Genomic DNA, 20,563 nt, shown 5'->3' on the forward strand with positions numbered 1-20,563 from the left:
TGATTAGAGTGTTGAGTTGTTATTTTTTAAAGTAGTTGCTAATACTTCTGTAAGTTGATTAACATCTAAAAACTCTGCCCCCATACAGCTCTGCTGCTGTCACAGAAGTACATTTCTATACATTGTGTGCCCTAAAACATAAACTAATAGTTTTAAAAATGCCTCTTAAATTATGTAGAAGACAAGATTTAGAGTTACCGACCAAAGTCATAATAATATTTACTAGCTTTTAAATTAGTAGTAGTCTCTTAAATCATACTTTAGAAAGTATGATTACAAACCATTGTTATAATGACACTGGCTTCTGTAGTGATCTTTGTATATTCACCTTTCTGAGATCTTTATTTGTGCCTGTAACTTTGAGGTGCTGTCTTTTTGTTTCACCCTCAGGACCCATGAGCATTTTTTACAGGATAGGTTTTTTGATCATGAACGCCTTCAACTTTTATCTTACCTGGGGATATCCTCCACTCTTTGATTGAAGTATAGTTGATTTACATCTCCCCCACTCTTGAGGGTCAGTTTCGTCAGATACAGGGTTCTTGGTTGACACTGTTTTTGCTTGAGACTTTGACTGTGTCAGCCCCCTGTCTTCTGGCCGCCAGAGTTTCCGATGAGAAGCCTGCTGGTGACTTTATTGAGGACCCTCGTGTGTGACGCTGCAGTGCTCTCTGGACGCTGTCAGTATTCTGCCTTCATCTCTGGCCTTTGAAAGTTTGATTATCATGTGTTCGGTGTGGGTCTCTCGGTTTCATCTTATGTGGAGTTCTTTGCACTTCTGAGATATTTATATTCACATATTTACGCTTACATTGTCTGTTTTCACATTTGGAAAGTTTCAGCCGTTATTTCTTCACTCTTTCTGTGTCCTCCAGGGACGTGCGTGCTGTGAGGGTGTGTGCGCGCGCGCTTGATGGTCCCATGGGTCCTTCAGATTGATTACTTTTCTTCAGTCTTGTCTTTCTGCTCCTCAGTCTGGATCATCTTCATTGTCCTGTTTCAGGTTCTTTGTTTTTTTCCTGCTTGCTCAAATCTGCCTTTGAATCTCTCTACTGAATTTTTCATTTCAGTTACTGTCCTTTTTGGTTCTAGAATTTCTTTTGAGCTTCTTTTCAGGTTTTGTATCTCTTTATTGATATTTTCTCACATTATTTTGTTTCTCCACATCTTCCTTTAGTTCTTTGTCCACCTTTAGGACAGTTGTTTTTGTCTGGTGTATCTGCCATTTGGACTTTTCTCAGAGACGGTTTCTGTTGATTTGTGTTTTCCTTTGAATGGGCCATATTTCCTGTTTCTTTATGTTCCTTGTGTTTTTTTTCTGTTGTTGTTGTTGAACAGCAGACATTTGAATCTCATAATGTGACAACTCCGAAATCAGATTCTCCCTTTCCCTGGAGTTTGCTTGTTTTGTGTTTTGTTTTTAGTATAGGCTGTCTCTATGTCAAGGGTCAGCCTGAGGTGTCAACTTAACGTGTTATTCTTATGTGTTTTCCAAGCTTTTCCCTAGGCACATGCAGTCACTTTCTGATTTCTCCCACATATGTAGTTTTTTTTTTTTTTTTTAATGCTCTAGTCTTTAACATCTGACTTCCAAAGGGGGGAAAAATGATAAAAAGGAAGAGGTTAAAGGGGGTCCTCGGAGAAGGCAACGGCACCCCACTCCAGCACTCTTGCCTGGAAAATCCCGTGGATGGAGGAGCCTGGAAGGCTGCAGTCCATGGGGTCGCACAGAGTCGGACACGACTGAGCGACTTCACTTTCACTTTTCACTTTCATGCATTGGAGAAGGAAATGGCAACCCACTCAGTGTTCTTGCCTGGAGAATCCCAGGGACGGGGGAGCCTGGTGGGCTGCCGTCTCTGGGGTCGCACAGAGTCGGACACGACTGAAGCGACTTAGCAGCAGCAGCAGCAGCAGCAGCAAAGGGGGTCCTGGCCCGTTAAATCCCCTGGCAGTTGCTTCAGCCAGTAGTGTCTGCACCTCCTACCCCCATGATCAGAAGCAGCGATTGGCCATCAGAGCACAGGTCCCTGGTTTTTGGAGACAAGGTCCTTTTTCCCATGCTGGTTCCCACAAGCTGTGTGCAAGCTGCTCCAGGAACACTTGAAGCTGCGGGCCACCAGGATGGGGGTGGGCGGCTGCTCCTGTGCTGAGAGCCAGGATGAACCACAGTTTACTCGTCTAAGTCCTCCCCTGGAAGCTGCAAGCTTGAACAGCCTCTGAGATTACAGAGTGATTCCATCAGATGGGTTCGGCTAGTGTAGTGTAGTTGTCCAGCTGGGAGACCACACCTGGTGCTTCCTGCTTGGCTTGTTCCCAGGACCCTCCCCGTGGAGCTAGGGAGTGTTCTTGGTCGAGTAGGCTTTCTCTTAGAGTCCCTTTAAGTGGAATTGCTCTTCTCACTGTAGATTGGACTCCTAATAGTACTTAGGGAAGGGCATAAAGAAAATTCTGTTGAGCTTCTCTGGGAAAAGTGCCTTTGAAGGGGGAATGAGAACAGGTAGTAAGGAAAGTGCTCCTGCCCTTAGGGGAGGAATCACTCTGAGAGGTCTGGGGGCAGAGTTATAGCTTTTTGGGGAGAATCCTAGCTCTGTGGCTTTCGGGTGGCCAGGCAGCTATGTAAGGCCCCCTCAGCAGCCCCCTGACATTAATGGGTGACAGTCCCTGCATACCAGGGAGGTGGGGAGGCTTGGGGAGCAGACTGCTTTCAGGGGCTCACGGACTTCCCCATGTCTCTTTGTTACAGAACTCTGTTTAAGGAGAGCAGACGAGGCCACGGGCACCTGACATCAATTCTGTGAGTGTCTAAATGTTTTCACTTGTCAGGACTACTGGCATTTTTATCTCTGAGGATCTCCTCTGACTCTTTCCTGTGTTCCTTCCTTTGCACAGGGCCAAGAAGAAAGTAATGGCCTCTTGCAAAATGAAGGTGAAGGTGAGTCAGCCTGCCCAGTCATGTGCCACCTGTTCTTAGCTCTCTGCACCCATGCTCTGGCAGCTCATGGAGCTTTGCTGGTCTGGGGATAGCTCTTCGAGATGAGGTTGTACCAGGAGGCAGCCTGGCCCACAGGAGGGGCCTAGGGTCTGCAGGACAGAGACCTAACCTGGGCCACTAGTGCCCTCCAGCCCCATGTCTAGGAAGCATCACCTACCTGGCCAGTTCCTGGGGTTGTTGTGGAGTTAAATGAGGTCGTCTTGGTGAATTGTCTTTACCTTTTAGGGAAGAGCGCCCCCGAGCCAAGTGCAGGTGAGCCTGGATTGGCATTGGGCAGGCAGGAGGCTTCGTCCAGCTGACTGACAAACGCAGAGGGGAGTGCGATGGCTGAAGACTGTGAAATGACTTTGACGTTGCAGAGCTCTCTCGATGTAGTAAAATTGCCATTTCACCAAAGTTTTTGCCAATTCCTGAGGCTCTGTAGCGCCCCTCATCGTCCCTGAACAGCCCAAGGGAAGGAGCGTGCAGATCAGTTATTCCTAAGTGTCTGTTGATCTCCTCTGATGTCCCTAAGACTCACTGCACCAGGTGCTGGAGAGGCGGGAGTGACAGGACAGACTGTGAGCCCAGAGGGGAGTTAAGTGCTGGCGAAACCAAGGAGGGAGAGAGCGAAAGCAGTCCCCTTTCATCCTGTCTGCGGCTGGGAGCTGAGGTGGGGTGAGGGCCAGAAGGGAGCACATCTTGTTCAAGTCATACAGTTTTTCAGAAACAACGCGGTTTCCTTGTGTGTGTTGCGGTGGCAGAATGCCTGGGTCAGCCCCGCCCCACCCAGCGGTGGCCAGAGAGTGGTGGGGTCGCAGCATTTCCAAGTCCATGCAGGCCACTTGCTCCTTTCCTCCCTGGCTTTGTGATCACGCTGGAAAGCCCGCTGCCTGTATGTTTTCTCATGCTCGAGTCCCTTCAGCAGGGCCAGAGTTGGCATTTTTGGACGTTTGTAAACGCGAGCCTTTCTGCTTGCCTCTAGGAATCATCTGCTAAGCCAGATAAGAAGGTGTCCGTCTCATCAGGCCAGATGGGCAGCCCCCCAGCTTTGCCTTCAGAGCACCTGGGAGGAGGCCAGGGCGTGGGGGCTGCAAGCAGGGAGCTCTCGTCCCAGGCATCTGGCAGCCTCGCTCACCCTGCTCCTGTCAACCTGGAGGACTCGTTGGATGGAGACTTGGTCCATAATTCTGCCTCCTCATTGGAGGCAGTGTCCAAGGAACTGGCTGTATTGCACAGCAGGGCTGCTGGGAGCTCAGAGTTCCTGCTGCCCGCACCTGTGAAAGTGCCTGCAGAGAAGCTCGCGGGTGTTCTATGTCCAGAAGAAAAAAGGAACTTTCCAAAGCCCAGCCCTCCTTCTGCCCCTCCACCCTCTAGCTCTCTGCAGTCACCCCTCAATTTTCTGGCTGAACAGGCTCTGGCCCTGGGGCAGTCCTCTCAGGAGAAAAAAACAGAGAGTTCTGGCTACAAAGAGCTGTCCTGTCAGGCTGCTCTTGGCAAGGGCCCGCCGGAAGGGCAGCAGCCGAAAGCAAAGCACCACGGCTTGCCGCGGACGTCTCACGTGCCCCCGGCGGGCACTGCCATGCCCGGCCCCCAGGTCAAGGTCTTTCATGCTGGCACGCAGCCACAGAAGAGCTTAACCCCTCCGGCTCCATTCGTCAATAAGCTACAGGGCCCGAAGCCTGGCTCCCCTCAGTGTCACCGATCCCTCCTGCAGCTTGTCAAGACAGCGACTAAAAGCCAGAGCTTCCATGCTTCCACGCCAGCCGCCTCGGGCACGCCAGCCTCCAGCAGCAGCTCTCATAAGACCCCAGCTTCATGCTCTGCTGCCGTGAGCCATCCAGCGAAACCACACTCAGCCATCTCTTCAGGACCACCCTACAAGACCAGTCCCTTCCTGGGCTCTGCCTCCAAACATGGGGTGTCGTCTGGCAGCCCCTCGTCTGGAGGAACACCGGTCCAGAACCCTGCTTCTGGGAACCTGATCCCCACGGCGCAGCCTCCCTCCACAGGACAATCCGCCAGCCGACCTGTCCCTGGCCCTGCAGTGAAGAAGCCGCCTGTACCCCAGAAGTTGACCCTGGTGGCCCCTCCCGGTGGTCCCAATGGAGATTCTAGTGGAGGGACCCAGGGTGTGGCCAAGTTATTGACCTCCTCTCTGAAGCCCAGTGCGGTGAGCAGCGTGACATCGTCTACCTCCCTGCCAGTGAGTGTCCTGCTGCAGCCCGCTGCCCTCGTGGGCCTTGTAGGCAGGGCCTCTGGCCTCGCCCTGGTCTGAGAGTGAGAGCTGATGCTCACGGTCAGGTAGGACAGTGAGCCTGCCGGTTGGAAGGAGGACCGGGCTTCCTGTTTTCAGGCTTCTACTTTTCTGGTGGCCAGACTCCCAGGAAAGCCTGAAAAGTCTCCTGGGGAGGACGAGCAGGGCAGGACTGGGCAGCCCTGTGTCTGCAGGGAGGCTGTGGATCTGGATGGCCAGAGGGAGTCAGGAAATTCGCCCTGCTCGGCCTCCTGCCTGACATCTCTCCAAGCAAGCATATGAAGCTAGTCCTGCCCTCAGGTGGTCAGTTATAGGGATGTCATGACCAGGAAGACTGGTACTTCTCAGGGTGATTCTGTTGGGTTTGGGGAGACTCCACATGTGAGACAAAGATGCCGTGGCCTGGCCCCTGGTTACTGAGGCTCGCCTCGGGTGATGCATTACAGGAAGTTTGGATGAAGGTTGGGGAATGAGAGCTTTTTTCCCCTCCGTTTCTCCCATATATAAGATAGTGTGGTTGCAAAGAGCAAACCGAAAGGTGTGTTTAGCAAAGCTTCACTCGCCTCTGCCTTCCTTCTCCAGCCCTTGTAACTGCGTTCCTTAGTTTCTAGGTTTTTTCTGTTTCTTTGTAAAAACCAAAGGTAAATGCCTTTGTGTGTGTGTGTGTGATGGATGTATACACACATTGCTATATCCCTGTATTGGTTGGTATCCATGTATGATACTCTCTCCTTCCTTTCTTGCACAAAGAAGCATAATTAATACCTGCTTTGTAAAGTGAATGCTGCTCGGGGAGCCCTTCTGTGCTGGTTCTCTGCGATGGTCCTTCCTCGGGGCTGCAGTGGAGGGGCGGCTGACATGCACGTACCCCTCTCCAACCCACCCCCCGTGTGGTGCCAGCTTTGGTTTGTGAGTGGGCTCGAATGGGGCTGGACTCCTGACCCCTCTCTGTGCTTCCTCCCCAGAAAGGAGCGAGTGGGGCTGTGCTGTTGACCGGCTCCTCATCCTTGAACCTGCTGTCTTCATCCTATAAGGCTGGCAGTCCCAAGCTCCCTGGGGCCTTGAACTCGAGCCCCTTGGGGATTATCTCCCAGCTTCCCCTCCATGTGATCTCCTTCAGTGCTGACTCCTCTGCTAAAGCGGGGGTCTCCAAGGATGCCATCGTCACTGGCCCTGCCCCCGGGACGTTCCACCACGGCCTTGGCCACAGTAAGTATCTCCCTTCTCCCTCGTACTGGAGCACAGGAGGGCCCCCTGGGCCTCTGACCGATGGGTTCTGCTCTCGCGTGCTAGGTTCCTGTGTGTGTCTGGGGTGTGAGCGTGGGCGGCCTCCCCGGCACTGTGCTGAGCCCTCCCACCCCGGGGTTTGTGCCCAGGACCAGGCTGCTCCCCGCCTTAGTGTGTGTTTTCCTCCCTCTCCCTGTCGTCTCCTCTTAGGTCTCCTGGCCGGCGTGCACTCCAGCCCGCCTCGTGCCGCGCCTCTCCCACACACTGCTGTGTCTACCCACCTCCCGCAGAGCCTGCCAGGTAATTTCCAGGTGGTCAGAGTGCCACGTGCATTACGGGCCATCCCCCTCCATCAGAGGCCTTCTCTGCTGCCAAGGACAACGTCTCCCCCTGTCGTCACTGTGACGTCTGGGTTTGTCGTCGGAGGCTCGGGTGTCTGTGGTACTTGGCACGAGCAATGCAGTCTCTCCCATGCTGACACTTGCCTTGCCCTGTGTGATCACAGAGGGAGGCGCAGTGGCCTGAGTACTCGGCTCAGGACTTCCTTGCCCTCAGCTCAGTGTTTCCTCTTCAATGTAACCAAGACTGGAAGCATGATGATGCTGATTTCCCAGGGGCTAGCTGGGGCACTGCAGGCCTTGCTAACAGAGGACTCGACCTTAGTGTAAGTGAAAGGGGAAGTCCGGTAGCAGTGGCAGGGCTTCAGGAGGGACCCTGACCCCTCACGGAGCGTGTGTCCAGGAGAGGAGCAGTGTGCGCTTCAGTCCAGGCTGATGCGGGAGGGTTAGGAGCACAGCAGGACTGAGCAGCATCCTTCTTCCCTGGCGTCTGCTCTGCACACAGCAGTGGCTGCAGAAGGGGCCAGCCTGCAAGCCCTGGTTCACAGCACGAGGAGAGGGCACAGGCGCCCCGAGCCAGCGTGTGCCCAGTGGGCGGTCTGCCTGGCCCTGTCCTGGGACCGTGGCTCTGGGTGCACGTAGTGCAGGGCCAGCTGCCCTTCCTGCTGCTCTGCACCTGCTCCAGGCATGCCCTGGGGGCTGCACTGCTCAGCTTCCTGAGGCTGATGCTTAACAGTGAATGCCAGAGGCCATCCGTGTGCAACGGTGGACTGCAAGTCTCTCAGACAGAAACATGCTTGCTTCAGAGAAAGAACCTGCGGCTAAGCCTTGTCAGCAGTTACTCCCTGTTCCTATGCAGAAAGCAGGGACTTGTTCCACAAACTGGTGGTCTCCGAGCCATCCAGGCGAGAGCTTGTGGCATTTGAAAGACTGCACTGCCTCTGTTTGCTTTTGGTAACACTCTCAAACAGAAATAATTGGAGTGCTGTTGGAAATGTGACTACTGATGTGTGGAATTTTCAGGAGAAAAGGGAAAAGTGTTTTCTTGTACCATTTCTTTCCTGTTTTTCCTCTTGGAGTTAAAAGGCTGTCTGAAAAGCATCTGGGCTGTAAGAGACCACTTGAATGTCTTTCTTGAGACACTGGTCGTGTTGTAGGATTACACTGAGTGGTCATCGGTGAGAAGCCTTCTGCTGTCTCAGCTCTGACTGGTATCTGCTTTGCTTTCTCTCCTGTGTGGGCTCAGAACATGAGCACCTGTGAGCTTGCCCTTCCAGCCCCCAGGTCTGCAGCGGAGAGGCGCTCTGCATCTGACAGGCCTCACGAGGAGCCAGGCTCTGCCCCGGGATGGCAGCTGTGGCTGGGAACGGGAGCGGCCCTTGCGGCACAGACGGCGCCCAGCTGGTGGCCGCCCTCCCAGCGCCAGCACACTGCCTGTGCCACAGGTAGTCTGCCAGCGCGTCCAGCTCCTTTGAGCCCCAGAATACTTGGTGTTCGGGGACTTTTGCTATTTCAGAAGTGGTCCCCTTGAGGTTTGGTTACTGCTGCCTTCAAGGAGATCCTAAGAGTCTTGTGTTCTGTTTTTGCTTACTATTTTTCAGATGCTTCTCAGCTTCATGGCAAAGGGCCCAGTGTACCAAGGAAGTTGTGATTTTCAGGGCAAAGGCTGGAAGCTGCACAAGGAGGTCTCAGAAGTTGGATGATAACTATGCTCTGCCATTGGTTTTCTTCTGGGGAAGGCGTGAGTGCTAAGTGGAGCGTCTCTTGGCACGTGTGATGTGCCTTCAGTTCAGGGAGCAGCCCTGTGCTTCTCTGGGGGCCCTGGCCAGCCTGGTGCTCAGTGCCTCGCGGCTCTGCTGCAGACAATCGTTGGAGGGGCCGCGCTAGGCCAAGGAGCATGCCAGCTCGTGCTGAGCACTCTGGTGGCCGGGCAGAGCAGGTGGCCCAGCACCTCGTTTGGCCAGAGTACCTCAGCGCACCCTACTGGTCGGGGGCTCCTTCTGGCCACAGTGGGCTCCCTGGTTGGTCAGAGTATCTGTCCATCCTCCCGGCTCACACCCCAGCTGGGAGAGGTACCTTGTTCTCTGAAAAATACTCAGAACACCCAACGTGTGCTCATCGTGGGGGCTAGTCTCTCCACTGAACATGACAATGAAGCTCTTTTAGAGAAAAGACCTTTGTAGATTCAACAATTGTGGTAGGATTTTTAAAGACACTTATTTTTGGCTCAGTTTTGATCCTTACCATTAAACGCATTGGATAGAATTGGACTGTTCTTCGCACTTCATGTTGTTCCTAGGAAGACATAATTCCAGTGCCTTTATGGTGGAGCAGGACTGGACACGTCCCCTCGGCCCTCTGAGTGGGTCTCAGATGAAGACCTTTTTAAAGACATGTCTGTATCTAAGACAGAGCCAGCTTGTTTGAGTTTTTTTATGGTTGCATATCACAGCCTGGGCCATCTGGACTGGAAGGTCACCCGGGCCCTGCCTCCCAGGTCCCACTCAGCCAGGGCCCCCACCTTGTTCATCCCAAGTTCATGCAGGTGGGCTGCAGAGCCCCGAATTCCTCCTCCTCTTTGAGGGCTGAGGATGTGAGGAGTTCCAGGCTGCAGGTAGACATTCCAGTTTAGTGTAAAACCATGCTCAGGCTGAGCTGCAGGAACAGGCCCCTGGGAAGTGTCTGCCATGCAGAAGCAGGCCTTGAGGTCCGCACTCTCAAGACAGCAGGCTCTGCCTTCACTGGGAGACGGACGAGGCAGCGCCGCACTCAGCCAGCAGCTGCTTCTCAAGGATTTTCGGGTGCTTGCCTGTCCTGTGAAGTCTGAACCGACTGTTCCAGCTAAGTTGTTTCCCTTATGTTGAGAATGCGCGCCTGCCTGTGTGGAGACATGGGCAGTTCTTTTGGGTCCTGACTCCCAGGATATGACTCTTGGTGTCTCGCGATTTCTCAGAGGCTGTCCGGCTGCCCGGGGAGCAAGACTGTGGCCCGTCAGCTGGCCAGGCCTCTGCTCTTTTTTTTAACAGAAAAACCAACACGTGTGTCACATGGGGCCAAGTGGAGTCCTTGTCCCTTTACTATATCTATTTTTTGCAACTTGGGTTTCCAGTTTACAGACTAGTCTTAGGTAGTAGCAAAAGAGCCAAAGAAGAGATTGGTATTGCTGAGCTCAGAGCGGCGCAGAGGCCGTCCGTCCAAGAGCGCTGAGCGGCGGGAGGACCCCAGGTGCCCCTCCCCACCGCACCCCCACCTCCCGGCACCACCCAGCTTTCCGCCGGAGCAGGATGTCTTCCTCCTTAGGAATCTAGCGATGCCTCTTGCCTCAGGGAAACGTTTCTTTGATGGGGAGTTGATGAGGTTTCTTTTCCTTGTTGATGCTTTATTTGTGGTAACGGAAGAGTGAGTGACTTGAGCCACGGCAAGGAGGGCTGCAGGCGGAGGCATCCCAGCCACCACGCTGTGGGCTCACCTTGCTGGCGATTCTTGGGTGTGAAAGGGCTGTGGCTTTTGTGCAGCGACTATGTTGGTGTTGGGGGTGGTGTGGAAATTGTTAATCTTGTATAAAGCAACACAATAAATTGTTTCAAGGTTTCCAGAACATCCTTTCTTTCCTGTTTCTTTTGCGTTTCTTTTTATCATATTCGCAAGTAATTCTCTCTCCCTTAGGAGCTGGTAGTTGGGGAACATTCATTCTGGCTGAAAGCCAAGCAGGCCCTGGGGAATCAGCCTCGCTGGCAAGAGAGGAAGAAACACACTTTACATGAAATTAGAATCAAGCCAGCAGGTGTTTATTTTCACGCTATAAATAGAGTTCCCTCTTCCCATTTTCTTACATAATACATGAGATACAGAGAACCCAAATTTCATTTGATAAAAAATCAACTGTGGAGTCTTAAGTGGCAGTGAAAGAATAAGCAGGGCCAGGCACCGAATCCAAGGCCGACAGCTACAGTTCACTAGGAAAGCACTTCAGTTACAGAACCACGACACGTCCTCTGAGGGTGCGTTCTCTTGGGACAGTCTGGCTCAACAGTTAAGCTTCACCCAAGCACCAGGGCCACACGCTGTTATGGTTTCTTGCGCTTCCTTTGGCATAGCGCCCAGATCGGTTTCCCCAGGAGGCCTCGAAGGCGAGTCAGCTGAGCTGGAATCCCGAGGGCTGTGAATGCAGGTGGCGGCCCCCGGGGGCTGGGGCTTTGCCGAATGGAGCCCTCCCTGCCTTGAGTTTTCCTGGCTGGGGTGTGGAGGCCAGTGCTGTGCGGAGCAGGCTGGCCCATGGGGCTGCTGCCTGTCTTGTGCTTTAGTGGTAGACGTCAGTTGCTTCCAGGTGTCCCATGGAGAGTCTGTTGATGGAGGAGTGTAGGAGAGGCGGGGAGGAAGACAGGCATTGCAGGTGTGAACAATCGGGGGACAAGTGGGTCGCTCTCCAGGCTGAGGGACAGCTCAGCAGGGGCCAGTCCCGCCTGTGCTTGGGCCCAGCAGCTGGGGTGGCGGTACACCGGGCTCTGAGCAGACTGGGAGCTGTGCGGGGGGGGCCAGGGAGAGACGACCCGGGGGAGGGTTCTGGGCAGGGGCAAGCCAGCGGCGTCTTCCCTGAGGGCGGGGGCGGGCCTACTTCTGCCCCGACACCAGGACGGCCAGCTCCTGGATGGACATGCTCTTGTTGACGTAGCGGTCATACTGCGCAGGGGTCAGCCGCCCGCTTTGCAGGGCCTCTTCGATGGAGAACTTCTTGCCGGACTTCCTGTCGTGGATCACGGAGGACTCACCGCCAGGGCCCTTGACGGAGATCTCCTCCCAGTCGCACTCCTGGCTCCTGAGCTTCACAAACATGTTCCAGTCGATGAGGCCGGCGCGGTGGGCCTCCTCGGGGGACAGCTCACGGCCTGAGTCAGGGTCGATGACCACGATGGAGCGCCGCAGGTGGTTCTCCCTCTGCTCCCGCTTGACAGCCACGGAGCCCAGGCGCCGCTGCAGCTCCTCAATCTCCTGGTCTTTGTCCCTGGAGAGCCTCCTGAGGTCATCCAGCTCCCGCTCCAGGGACCGCAGGCGCGAGTTGAGCGGCGCCCCGGGGTCGGCCCCAGCCATCGTGGGCAGGCTTCTTAGGCCCTGCGCCTCGGCCACAGCCATCTCTATCTCCGACTGCAGCCTGCGGGCCTCGAGCTGCAGGCGCTGCCTCTCCAGCTGCAGCTTGTGGTTCTCCTCCCTCAGGAAGTCCAGCTCCTTGGATGACTTGGAGTTGCAGAACTCCAGCTCCGACAGCTTGGCCTCCAGCCGGCTTACCTCGGCATCCAGCTCTCTCTTGCCACGGCTCTCGGCCTCCAGACTGGCCCTGAGCCTCTGAATCTCCTGCTCGGTGTCGCCTTTCTCCACCTGGACGCTCTCGGAGAGGACCACCTTCTCCTTGACCTCCATCTTTTCCAGGCGCTCCAGCTGCTGCTTCAGGGTCTCGAGCTCGTGCTCCAGGCCCTGCCGGCGGTGCCGCTCTTCCTCCAGCTGCAGGGCCAGCAGGGCGTGCTCCCGGGCCTGCTGGGGGTCCTGCTGCAGCACCACCTTCTGTGTGAGGGTCACCTTCTCACGGGCTTCGCCCTCCTGCGCCTCCAGCTGGGCCAGCTGCTGCTTGAGGCGCTGCACCTCCAGCTCAGCCTCACGGCGTGCCTGCCGCTCGCGCTCCAGCTCCTCCAGCTGGCGCTCCAGCTCGGCTCGCCGGCGCTGCAGCCGCCGCAGCTCGCTGCGGAGGCTGTCAATCTGCCGCAGTTCTGCGTCGATGCTCTCAGTGAAGGCGCTCACCTCGGCCCGGAGGCCTGGCTCCTCCTCGTACCTGACCACCTCCTGCTGCACCACCACCTCCTTTCCCCGGGCCAGCTCCTCCTCCTTCTCCTGGATCTTCTCCTCCTGGGAGGCGCATTCCCGTTCCAGGTCTACCTGCTTCTTGTGTTCCTCGGCCAGCCGGGCCCTCAGAGCCGCCACTTCCTCTTTGGTCTGGGGGTCTTCCTGGAACTGCAAGATCTCCTGGACTACCTCCTTGGTCTGCACCTGGGGTTTGGCCTCTTTGAGGGACTGGATCTCCTGCTTCAGCTGGTAGATCTCCAGGTCACACCTCTCGATGAGGCGGGTCTTATCCACAATCTCCTCCCTGAGCCTTTGGAGCTCTTTCTCCGTCTCCGGGTCCGTCGTGTACTTGATGACCTCCTTGGTCACCTCTTTGACCTCCACCTGGGGCCCCCGCCTCCGAAGCGCCTCCAGCTCGCTCTGGTAGCTCTTGAGCTGCTCCTCGGCGCCCCGGTACTTGCGCTCCTGCTCCACCAGCTCCAGGCGGAGGTTGGCCACCTCACTCTCAGCCTTGGGGTCGGGCCGGACAATCTCGCGCACCTTCTCTTGCACAACCACCTTGGCGTTCTCCTCCTCTAGGGCCCAGATCTTCCGGAGCAGCTCGGTCTTCTCCCTCTGGCTGGCACGGGCCCTGGCGGCCTCATCCTCGTACCGGCGCTGGAGGGCGCCCACCTCCCGCTCGGCCGCCGCGTCCTTCTCCACCTTGAGCACCTCCTTGACAGTGATCTTGCCCTCGGCCATGGCCCGCTCCTTCTCCAGCCTCTTGAGCTTGTCCTGCAGGAAGCCCAGCTCCTCCTCCTGCTTCTCCCGGAGCCCCTGTTCCCGCCGTTGGTCCTCCTGCAGCTGCCGGAACTCAGCCTCCAGCTGGGGGTCGTTGTGCACCTTGACCACCTCCTTCTCTGTGACCACCTCCCGTGCCCGCCGCTTCTCCTCAGCCAGGGCAGCCACGCGCTGCTGCAGGAGAAGCGCCTCCGCCTCGCGGGCACCCTTCTGCCGCCGCAGCGCCTCCAGCTCCCCCCGCAGCCTCAGGACCTCGTCGGCCTGGGCCTGGTCCGGCTCAATGCGCAGCACCTCCTTGACTACATACTCCTGGCCCCCGGCCCGGGCCGCCTCCTCTAGGGCGCGTAGCTGCAGCCGCAGCGCCTCCACCTCCCCCTGCAGGAGCTGGTTCTTGTGCTGCTCCTTGGCCAGGGTCTGTTGCGCCTGCTGGAAGCTCTCCTCCAGCGCCGGGTCCGGCACCCTCCTGAGCACCTCCCTGGTCACCAGCGCCTCCTGCGGGCTCTGGCTCTGCAGGGCCCGGATCTCCTCCTGGGCGCTCTGGACCTCGCGCTCCAGCTGCCGCCGCCGCTCCATCTCCTCATCCAGCTCCTTCTGAATCTTCCATGTCTCCTCCGCTCCGGGGCCGGGCTTGCTCCTGGGCAGGGCCTCCTGGCTTGCACCTGCCTCCAGCTGCTGGAAAGGGGGAGACCACGCAGGGTTAGGGCTCGACTCCGCGCCATCGGTCCCCATCTCGCCACCCGCCAAGGCTCACAATGCTTGTCTTGTGGTCCCCAAGAGACACCCCCACCCCCACCCCCTGCTCAGTGTCGGGCCGGTAGAGCCCTAGGCTTCCTTTCGAAATTAAAACCACTAGTTTAAACACATCTGGGAAAACATCTTAAAGCCACAGAAGGGTATGACGTGAAGGCCGCCTGTCCCTTCTGGTCCTGTTCCTATAGGATGCGCTGTGCTGTGCTTGGTCGCTCAGTTGTGTCCGACTTTTTGCGACCCCATGGACTGCAGCCCCCCAGGCTCCTCTGTCCATGGGGATTCTCCAGGCAAGAAAACTGGAGTGGGTAGCCATGCCTTCCTCCAGGGGACCTTCCCAACCCAGGGATGGAACCCAGGTCTCCCGCACTGCAGGCGATTCTTTGCCGTCTGAGCCTCCAGGGAAACCCAGTACCCTACAGAGTACAGTCACCTCTGCCACTCATATATTTTCGTGTGCAATGTGCATTTATCTTTTCCACGCAAATGGTGGTCCCCAGTATGCATGCACCCTGTTGACTGCACTTATGAGAGAATCTGCAGCGGCCAGAGAAGACCACCTCGTCGTGCGGCAGTTTCATCGTTTTCCATCGTGCGGACAGACCCTGGCTCAGTCACCCACCCACTGCTGATGAACACTGAGTCGCTTTCAGGCTCTCACAATGTTGTTGTAAACATTTTCGAGTTTTAGAAGTAAGTTACCTTTTACTGGGCACCCAGCAAATGATTGAGGGACAGGTCGCTTAGGTTGGATTCACGCCCACCTGGACGTGGGAGGACATGGGGGTGGCACTGCCCTGGCCTGGCAGCGAGGGCACATGCCCCCCGGCCACCTCTGTTTCTCTGAGGCAGAGGGAGCCTAGTGTCTTAGCTGTTGGGATAGTTTTCAATAGGATGCCTTCCTGAGACCCATTACCTGTCTCAGGAGGGTCAGTGCAAACTCCAGGTTCTGCAGCCTCTGTCTGTTGATGGCATTAACCTCCGTGAACTTGGCAGCAAGAGCCGCTTCCTACAGGGGACCAGACAGACAGGAATCAAGCTGAGCGAGGTGTCTGAGAAAAACCTGGCACTGGGGAGAGATGCCAAAGAGAGTTGCCACTTCCTACCTGGAGTTCCACTAGTCTCAACTGTGAGGAAGAAAACTGGATTTAGAGTCAGAAGCCTGAACCCCCAGGGACCTTGAGCAGGTCTGTCTCTGAGCCTTAAGACACTCGTGTACAGAAGGAACAGGTTAACGTCAGCCCTCCGTGTGTGCGGACCCACTCGGCGTGGAGCAAGGGGAACCGCCCCAGCCATGACTCCCAGCAGGCTGTCTTTCCAGGCGTGTCGCTGTCGCCGGCCCAGAATAAGTTCATCGTCTTCTCCCACTGAGACTGTTGGCACCCAGGAGGGCCCCCAGCCCCCTTTACCACTGCGCGTGCCCCTCTGAGGCCTGCGTGCCATGCTCCCGGGAGGAAGGGAGCCCCAGGAGGCCGGGCCCATGGAGCTCACCTCTTCCCTAACTTTGGCGGCAGGGGACTGGAGCCTGGCCCGCTTGCTCACGTGGCTGTTCCTTCCATTCTCCAAGTCAAGGAGGGATCTGAGTTTCTCTGCTTCCAACTCATAGTCCTGGGTGAGAGACATGTGGCAAAGGGCAGACCAGGGCAGGTGAGACCAAAGTGTTCCCGTGCCCCTTCTGGCTGACTGCGAAAGTCTTCCAGGAGGTTTGGAGAACCGTTGCTCCATCAGCGGCACACAACCACATCCCTGGACGACACGCGGGACAAGAGAAAACAGGCCCACAAACCCCTTCATCCCCAAAGCGCACTCCCTCCCTCCAGGCTGCCCCTGGCCCAGAGAAGGTGGCTTCCTGCCGTCTTCATCTCACTCTATACCGTAAGCTTTTTTTCATGCTGCCCTGTCCGAGTCCTTCTGTGGGTCAGTTTGATGACTTAAACATCCATCAAGTAGCTGGATAATTTCCTAGCTGTTGCCTCTGCTAATATTGGACATTTAGGTTACTTCTAGTTTGTCTCTTTGGCTATTGTAAATCATTTTTTATTTTATACTGATTTTTTTAATCCCACATTATCATTTTTTCGCATCTTTTCCTTTATGATAAGTTCCCCCCAGTCACTGCTTTAAACAGTAGAAAACCCTTTTGATTTTTGATGCCTGGTACCATCTTGTTTCCCAAAGGGTGGTGCCGGTTTGCAGGGCCGCCAGCCACAGCCGCCAGCCGTGCCTGAGGACACCCCCAGGGGGTGGGGGGTGGGGATGGTGGGGAAGAGGCCCTGCTGCCGGGGTGTCGCGTCTCACCTTGACAGCTTGCTGGTACTGCTGGGAGTGTGTGTGGACTTTCTGCACTTCCTCTTCCCTTCTTGCTATTTCATCTAGCAGGTTCTGTACAACAACAGAGACTTTAAAAATAAAAGCTTGAAAAAAAAAATCCTAAACCTAGACAGAGTAGCTGAATTCCTTAGAGTCTGGAATTCTTCTGTAGCACAAAGTATAACGAGCAGCTTCCTTGTTTACATTTGTTGGTTCCAAAAGGCAGTTCTAAGGGCCTCTGAAGAAGGGCCAAGAAGCTAACGAATCTTGCCAGGAAGGCAGTGTTTACTGAGTGCGTGGAGGTGTCAGGCACGGTGTTAAGGCTAAGCATGTGTCTCTGAGATTATCTCCCTGAATCTCCCCACACACATCCTTTGAGGTGAGCACCATCCTCACTTCCAGTTTAGGAGGTCCAGCGGTGCAGTGCCTGGCCTGCGGGTGCATGGCTCCGGGGGTGGGAGCAGGATCTGAGCCCAGGCTGTTGGCTTTTCTGTTCCTCATCCTTCACCTCAAGGCCCTGCTGTCTTCTGGGGAGCCGGGGCTCTGGGCTGTGGAGGGGAGTTTCCCCCAACGAGGGCTCCCCGGTGACCCTGCAGTGATCTGCTTATTTAGCAGACCTGTGCGGGGGGCGGTCTGCTCCAGGCCAGGCCCCATGCAAGGGACCGGGGAGGGAGCAGTGAAGGGGGCCCTGTCCTTGAGCTCAGAGACGCGGGTGCTGGGAGCCCGCCAGGCCAGGACCGCAACCAGGCACCCGTCCACAAAGGGGTTTGCTGACTCCCAGCCTGCTCACCTTCTGGTTGTTCAGCTTGGTCTCCACTTGCCCAAGGCCGTCCGTCTCCTGGGGCTCGTAGCTGGGGATGTGGGACAGGAACTGAAGCAGGCGGTCACGGCCGCTGCAGAAGGCGTCATGCTCAGCCCGGGCGCTCTGCAGGCTCTGGGCCCTGCGGGGCAAAGCCAGCCAGGCCTTTGGGTGGGGGGGTCGCACTGAGAGCTGCCTGCTGTCCCTTTCTAGAGGTTACCAAAGGGAACTGAACTGGGAGTCAGCGCAACATTTACCAGGAAGAAGAGTAGTTAGATAAATTGTGGAGTATTGGGTGGGAATACTGCATGGCCTCCATTAAAGGCAGGCAGGCCTGAGTGTGCGGCCCTGAGGTGATGCCCACTGTGAATCCCAGGACCTAATCACTCCCAGATCCAAGGAGAAATCACAAGGGAGGTGTGGAAATCTTTTGAACTCACTTAAATAAAAACATCATTTGTGGGACAAAGTGAAAGCAGTACTTAGCAAAATGTACTTAAATGCTTAGATTAGGGAGAAAAAAAAAAGCAGGCTCTCAGATCAACAGTCTAAGCTTCTAACTTAAGGAAGAAAAAGAAGAGCCGACTGAACCAAATGTAAGTAGCTATAGTAGGAAATAATGATGAGCAGAATTCAGTGAATCAGGAAACAGGAAAATGGAAAGATCACTGCAGCCAAAGCTGTTTCATTGAAACAGTCAGTGAAGTGATCAACCCCAGACAGAATCATCAGGAGGAGAAAACAGAATAAACAAATACAACAAAAGAAGATACGATGTCAGGAATGAAAGCGAGGACATTCCCTTCAAGGATAAGAGAATATTATAAACCATTTCATGCCCCAAACTCAACAGCTTGACGAGGTGTACAACGTGTCCTTGAAAGACACAAACTTGTGAAGCTGCTCAAGCATCAGATGACCCAGATCGTCCAATATCTAATAAAAGAGGTTGCATTTGTAGTTAAAAACCTTCTTACCAAAAAAAAAAAAAAAAAAGAAAGAAATTGCAGGCCCAGATGGCTTCCGGGGTGAATTCTACCACACATTTAAGGAAGTAATACCCAGTCTTCACAGACCCTCTTTCAGAAAACAGAAGAGGAGGAGGGATCACATCCTGACTGTTCAGGCCAGGAAAATACACGATGGGGAACTAGCAGGACACGCTAGGTGTTCCTACGTTTCCTACCAACCCTGGTTCGTACAGGGTGGCTTTGGAAGGACGCACAAGAAACTCATAGCAGGGCTGATCTTGGGGGGAACGGTTTGGTCATTACAACCCCTGTGGGTTTTTAAAATTTTGTATGTGTATTTTATTTGGAAAATAGCCTTCAGCGCTGTCCGCAGAAATCCTACTTGGGTGCCTCAGGCAGACTAGCTAAGCCAAGGCCACCGAGACCACCCTTCCCAACCCCCCAGCCTCGCCCTGCGGCCCCTGACCTGAGCTCCGCCTGCTGGCAGAGGCCGTCGAAGCGCTGGCACAGCTTGTGCACCTCGGCTTCCTGGCGCTCCAGGTCTGGGCAGTGCTCCTGGAAGCGGCTGGCCAGTGACCCCGAGCACTGCTTGGCAGCCTGCAGGTTCCGCTGCACCTCGCTGAGGAGGGCCTTCTGGGCCTGCAGCTCAGAGGCCATGGCCTGCGGGGTGGAGAGGCAGGTGGCGGGCTCCGTGGCCAAGGGCTCCAGGGCCCAGAGTGCTTGGGGCCGCCTGCTTAGAGGGGGTGGTGGGCCCGGCCCAGTCAGGGACCAGGGCTTTGCCTCTGAGTGGTCCTCAAACTTGAGGTCACTTCTACAATTTCCGTCTCGTGACAATGAACACCACCTGGGAAAAACAGCTTCTAAAACCCTGAGGCGCACAGCGCGGGCCGGTGACACTGTGTGTCGACTGAAGGGCCCCCGGCGGAGGCTCTGCCCTCCAAGCCTGCTTCCTGGATTCCCAGTGAGGCTGTCACCAAAGGCAAGGGGTCTGTGAGGTGGTCCGTGAATGAGGGGCCTCCCACGGGCTCACAGACGGGCTTAGAATGGCCCAGTGGTACCGTGAAGACGGCAGGTGCCGGGCAAGGGGCAGAGCTGCCTCTGCTCAGCTGACCTGCCCGGCAGGCATCTGGGCACAGGTGGCCAGGTCTGCTCCTTCAGAGAAACGGAGAGGGGGTGGCTACGCTGATACCTGATTTGCAGATATCAGCACCTGATTTCCGCAGGCTGCATAAACCCCTTGTGTGGCTGGGATTCCAAACCTGGAGAGGACTGCTGTCCTGGGCCTTGGGCCCCTTGATTGTCTAGAGGTGGAGGGCGAATGGGGGCCCTTAGAGCCCACTTGCAGCTCAGCGAGGGGATCCCGGGGCCCGGAGTCCCCACACTCACCGCCAGCTCCTGCCTCCTGCTGTCTAGGGCCTGGCCACTCTCAGGCACCGTGTCCTCCTGGGCCAGCTGGGTCTCATATGTGGCCAGCATCTCCCAGCCCTGCTGTAGGCTCTTCTCCAGGCGGTTGGCGATGTCAACTCTGAGGACACGAGTCAGGAGTTAGCTGCGGGGTGGAGGGTGGCCCGGCCCCTGACCACCCCGCCTGGCCTCACCGCTGCCCGCCTGCACCCACTTCTCCTGGGCGGCTTCCAGCAGCTGCACCAGGCGCTCGTATCTGCGCTGGGTGTCCTCCACCCGCGTCCTCAGCAGGGCGGTGCTGCTGCTGTCCGGGAGGGCCCGTACGAATGCCTCGCCCTCGGCCGTGCTGCGCGCCTTCTCGGGCTCGATTCGCAGCAGCTCGTTGGTGATGTTCTGTGGGGACCGGAGCCCTCATGTTGGCCACAGCCAGGGGCCCCTCTCCCCCAGGACACCTTCTCTGAGGTGGGGGCTGCCGGGGGTCTGGGGCACCGGCCTAGGAGTCGGGGTCTGAAATGAACATCCCCGGGGGTTCTGATGCACTGGATGGGGACTCAGGACTGATGAAAACCAACAGGTAACACCAAGCACTTCAGGTTCCCACTACCCCATGGGGATGGTGCTACTCATCTTTGGGGGGAACCCTGACGAGATGGGTACGGCTCCATGCGGCTTAGGAGTTTGCAGCCACGCCCCCACCCCCGTACCAGGCCTTGGCTCAGCCCCTCCCAGCCCTGGCATGAGCCCCATCAAGGGCCACAGCACTGCTGTGAGTCCCATGCCTCCTCTGTTGACCAGGGAAGGTTGCACTTACGACGGAGGGGGCCGAGGACCCCAGAAACTCTGTGTGTGTGTGTGTGTGTGTGTGTGTGTGTGTAGGAGGGTGTGTGTGTGTATGTGTGTGTAAGAGGGTGTGTGTGTGTGTGT

The 20,563-nt window shown here is 56.1% G+C and overlaps 2 protein-coding genes across 6 annotated transcripts in view; one reads left to right on the plus strand and one right to left on the minus strand.

Moving 5' to 3' along the window:
• UBN1 (ubinuclein 1) overlaps nt 1–10,396 on the plus strand; it is a 31,620-nt gene extending 21,224 nt beyond the window's left edge. For 2 of the 4 annotated variants that reach the window (XM_040256288.1, XM_040256296.1), the window contains exons 13-18: nt 2,747–2,797; nt 2,893–2,935; nt 3,960–5,180; nt 6,197–6,440; nt 6,669–6,758; nt 8,398–10,396. In XM_040256288.1, the coding sequence (XP_040112222.1) occupies nt 2,747–2,797; nt 2,893–2,935; nt 3,960–5,180; nt 6,197–6,440; nt 6,669–6,758; nt 8,398–8,447 (1,699 nt within the window). In that variant the 3' untranslated portion in view covers nt 8,448–10,396. The remainder of the gene's footprint in view (nt 1–2,746; nt 2,798–2,892; nt 2,936–3,959; nt 5,181–6,196; nt 6,441–6,668; nt 6,759–8,397) is intronic. The other 2 variants (XM_040256305.1, XM_040256314.1) reach the window with 1 other exon arrangement.
• A 166-nt stretch (nt 10,397–10,562) lies between these two features.
• The window catches only part of PPL (periplakin), a 47,621-nt gene continuing 37,620 nt past the window's right edge, over nt 10,563–20,563 (minus strand). Inside the window, exons 15-22 of one of the 2 annotated variants that reach the window (XM_040256275.1) lie at nt 19,854–20,032; nt 19,622–19,760; nt 18,702–18,895; nt 17,256–17,406; nt 16,454–16,537; nt 15,647–15,763; nt 15,072–15,164; nt 10,563–14,077 (exon numbers count right to left, since the gene is read on the minus strand). In XM_040256275.1, the coding sequence (XP_040112209.1) occupies nt 11,408–14,077; nt 15,072–15,164; nt 15,647–15,763; nt 16,454–16,537; nt 17,256–17,406; nt 18,702–18,895; nt 19,622–19,760; nt 19,854–20,032 (3,627 nt within the window). In that variant the 3' untranslated portion in view covers nt 10,563–11,407. Of the gene's footprint in view, nt 14,081–15,071; nt 15,165–15,646; nt 15,764–16,453; nt 16,538–17,255; nt 17,407–18,701; nt 18,896–19,621; nt 19,761–19,853; nt 20,033–20,563 lie in introns of both variants that reach the window. The other variant, XM_040256265.1, reaches the window with a different exon arrangement.

The sequence above is a fragment of the Oryx dammah genome, unplaced genomic scaffold (assembly GCF_014754425.2).
Source record: "Oryx dammah isolate SB20612 unplaced genomic scaffold, SCBI_Odam_1.1 HiC_scaffold_2, whole genome shotgun sequence".
Lineage (NCBI taxonomy): Eukaryota > Metazoa > Chordata > Mammalia > Artiodactyla > Bovidae > Oryx > Oryx dammah.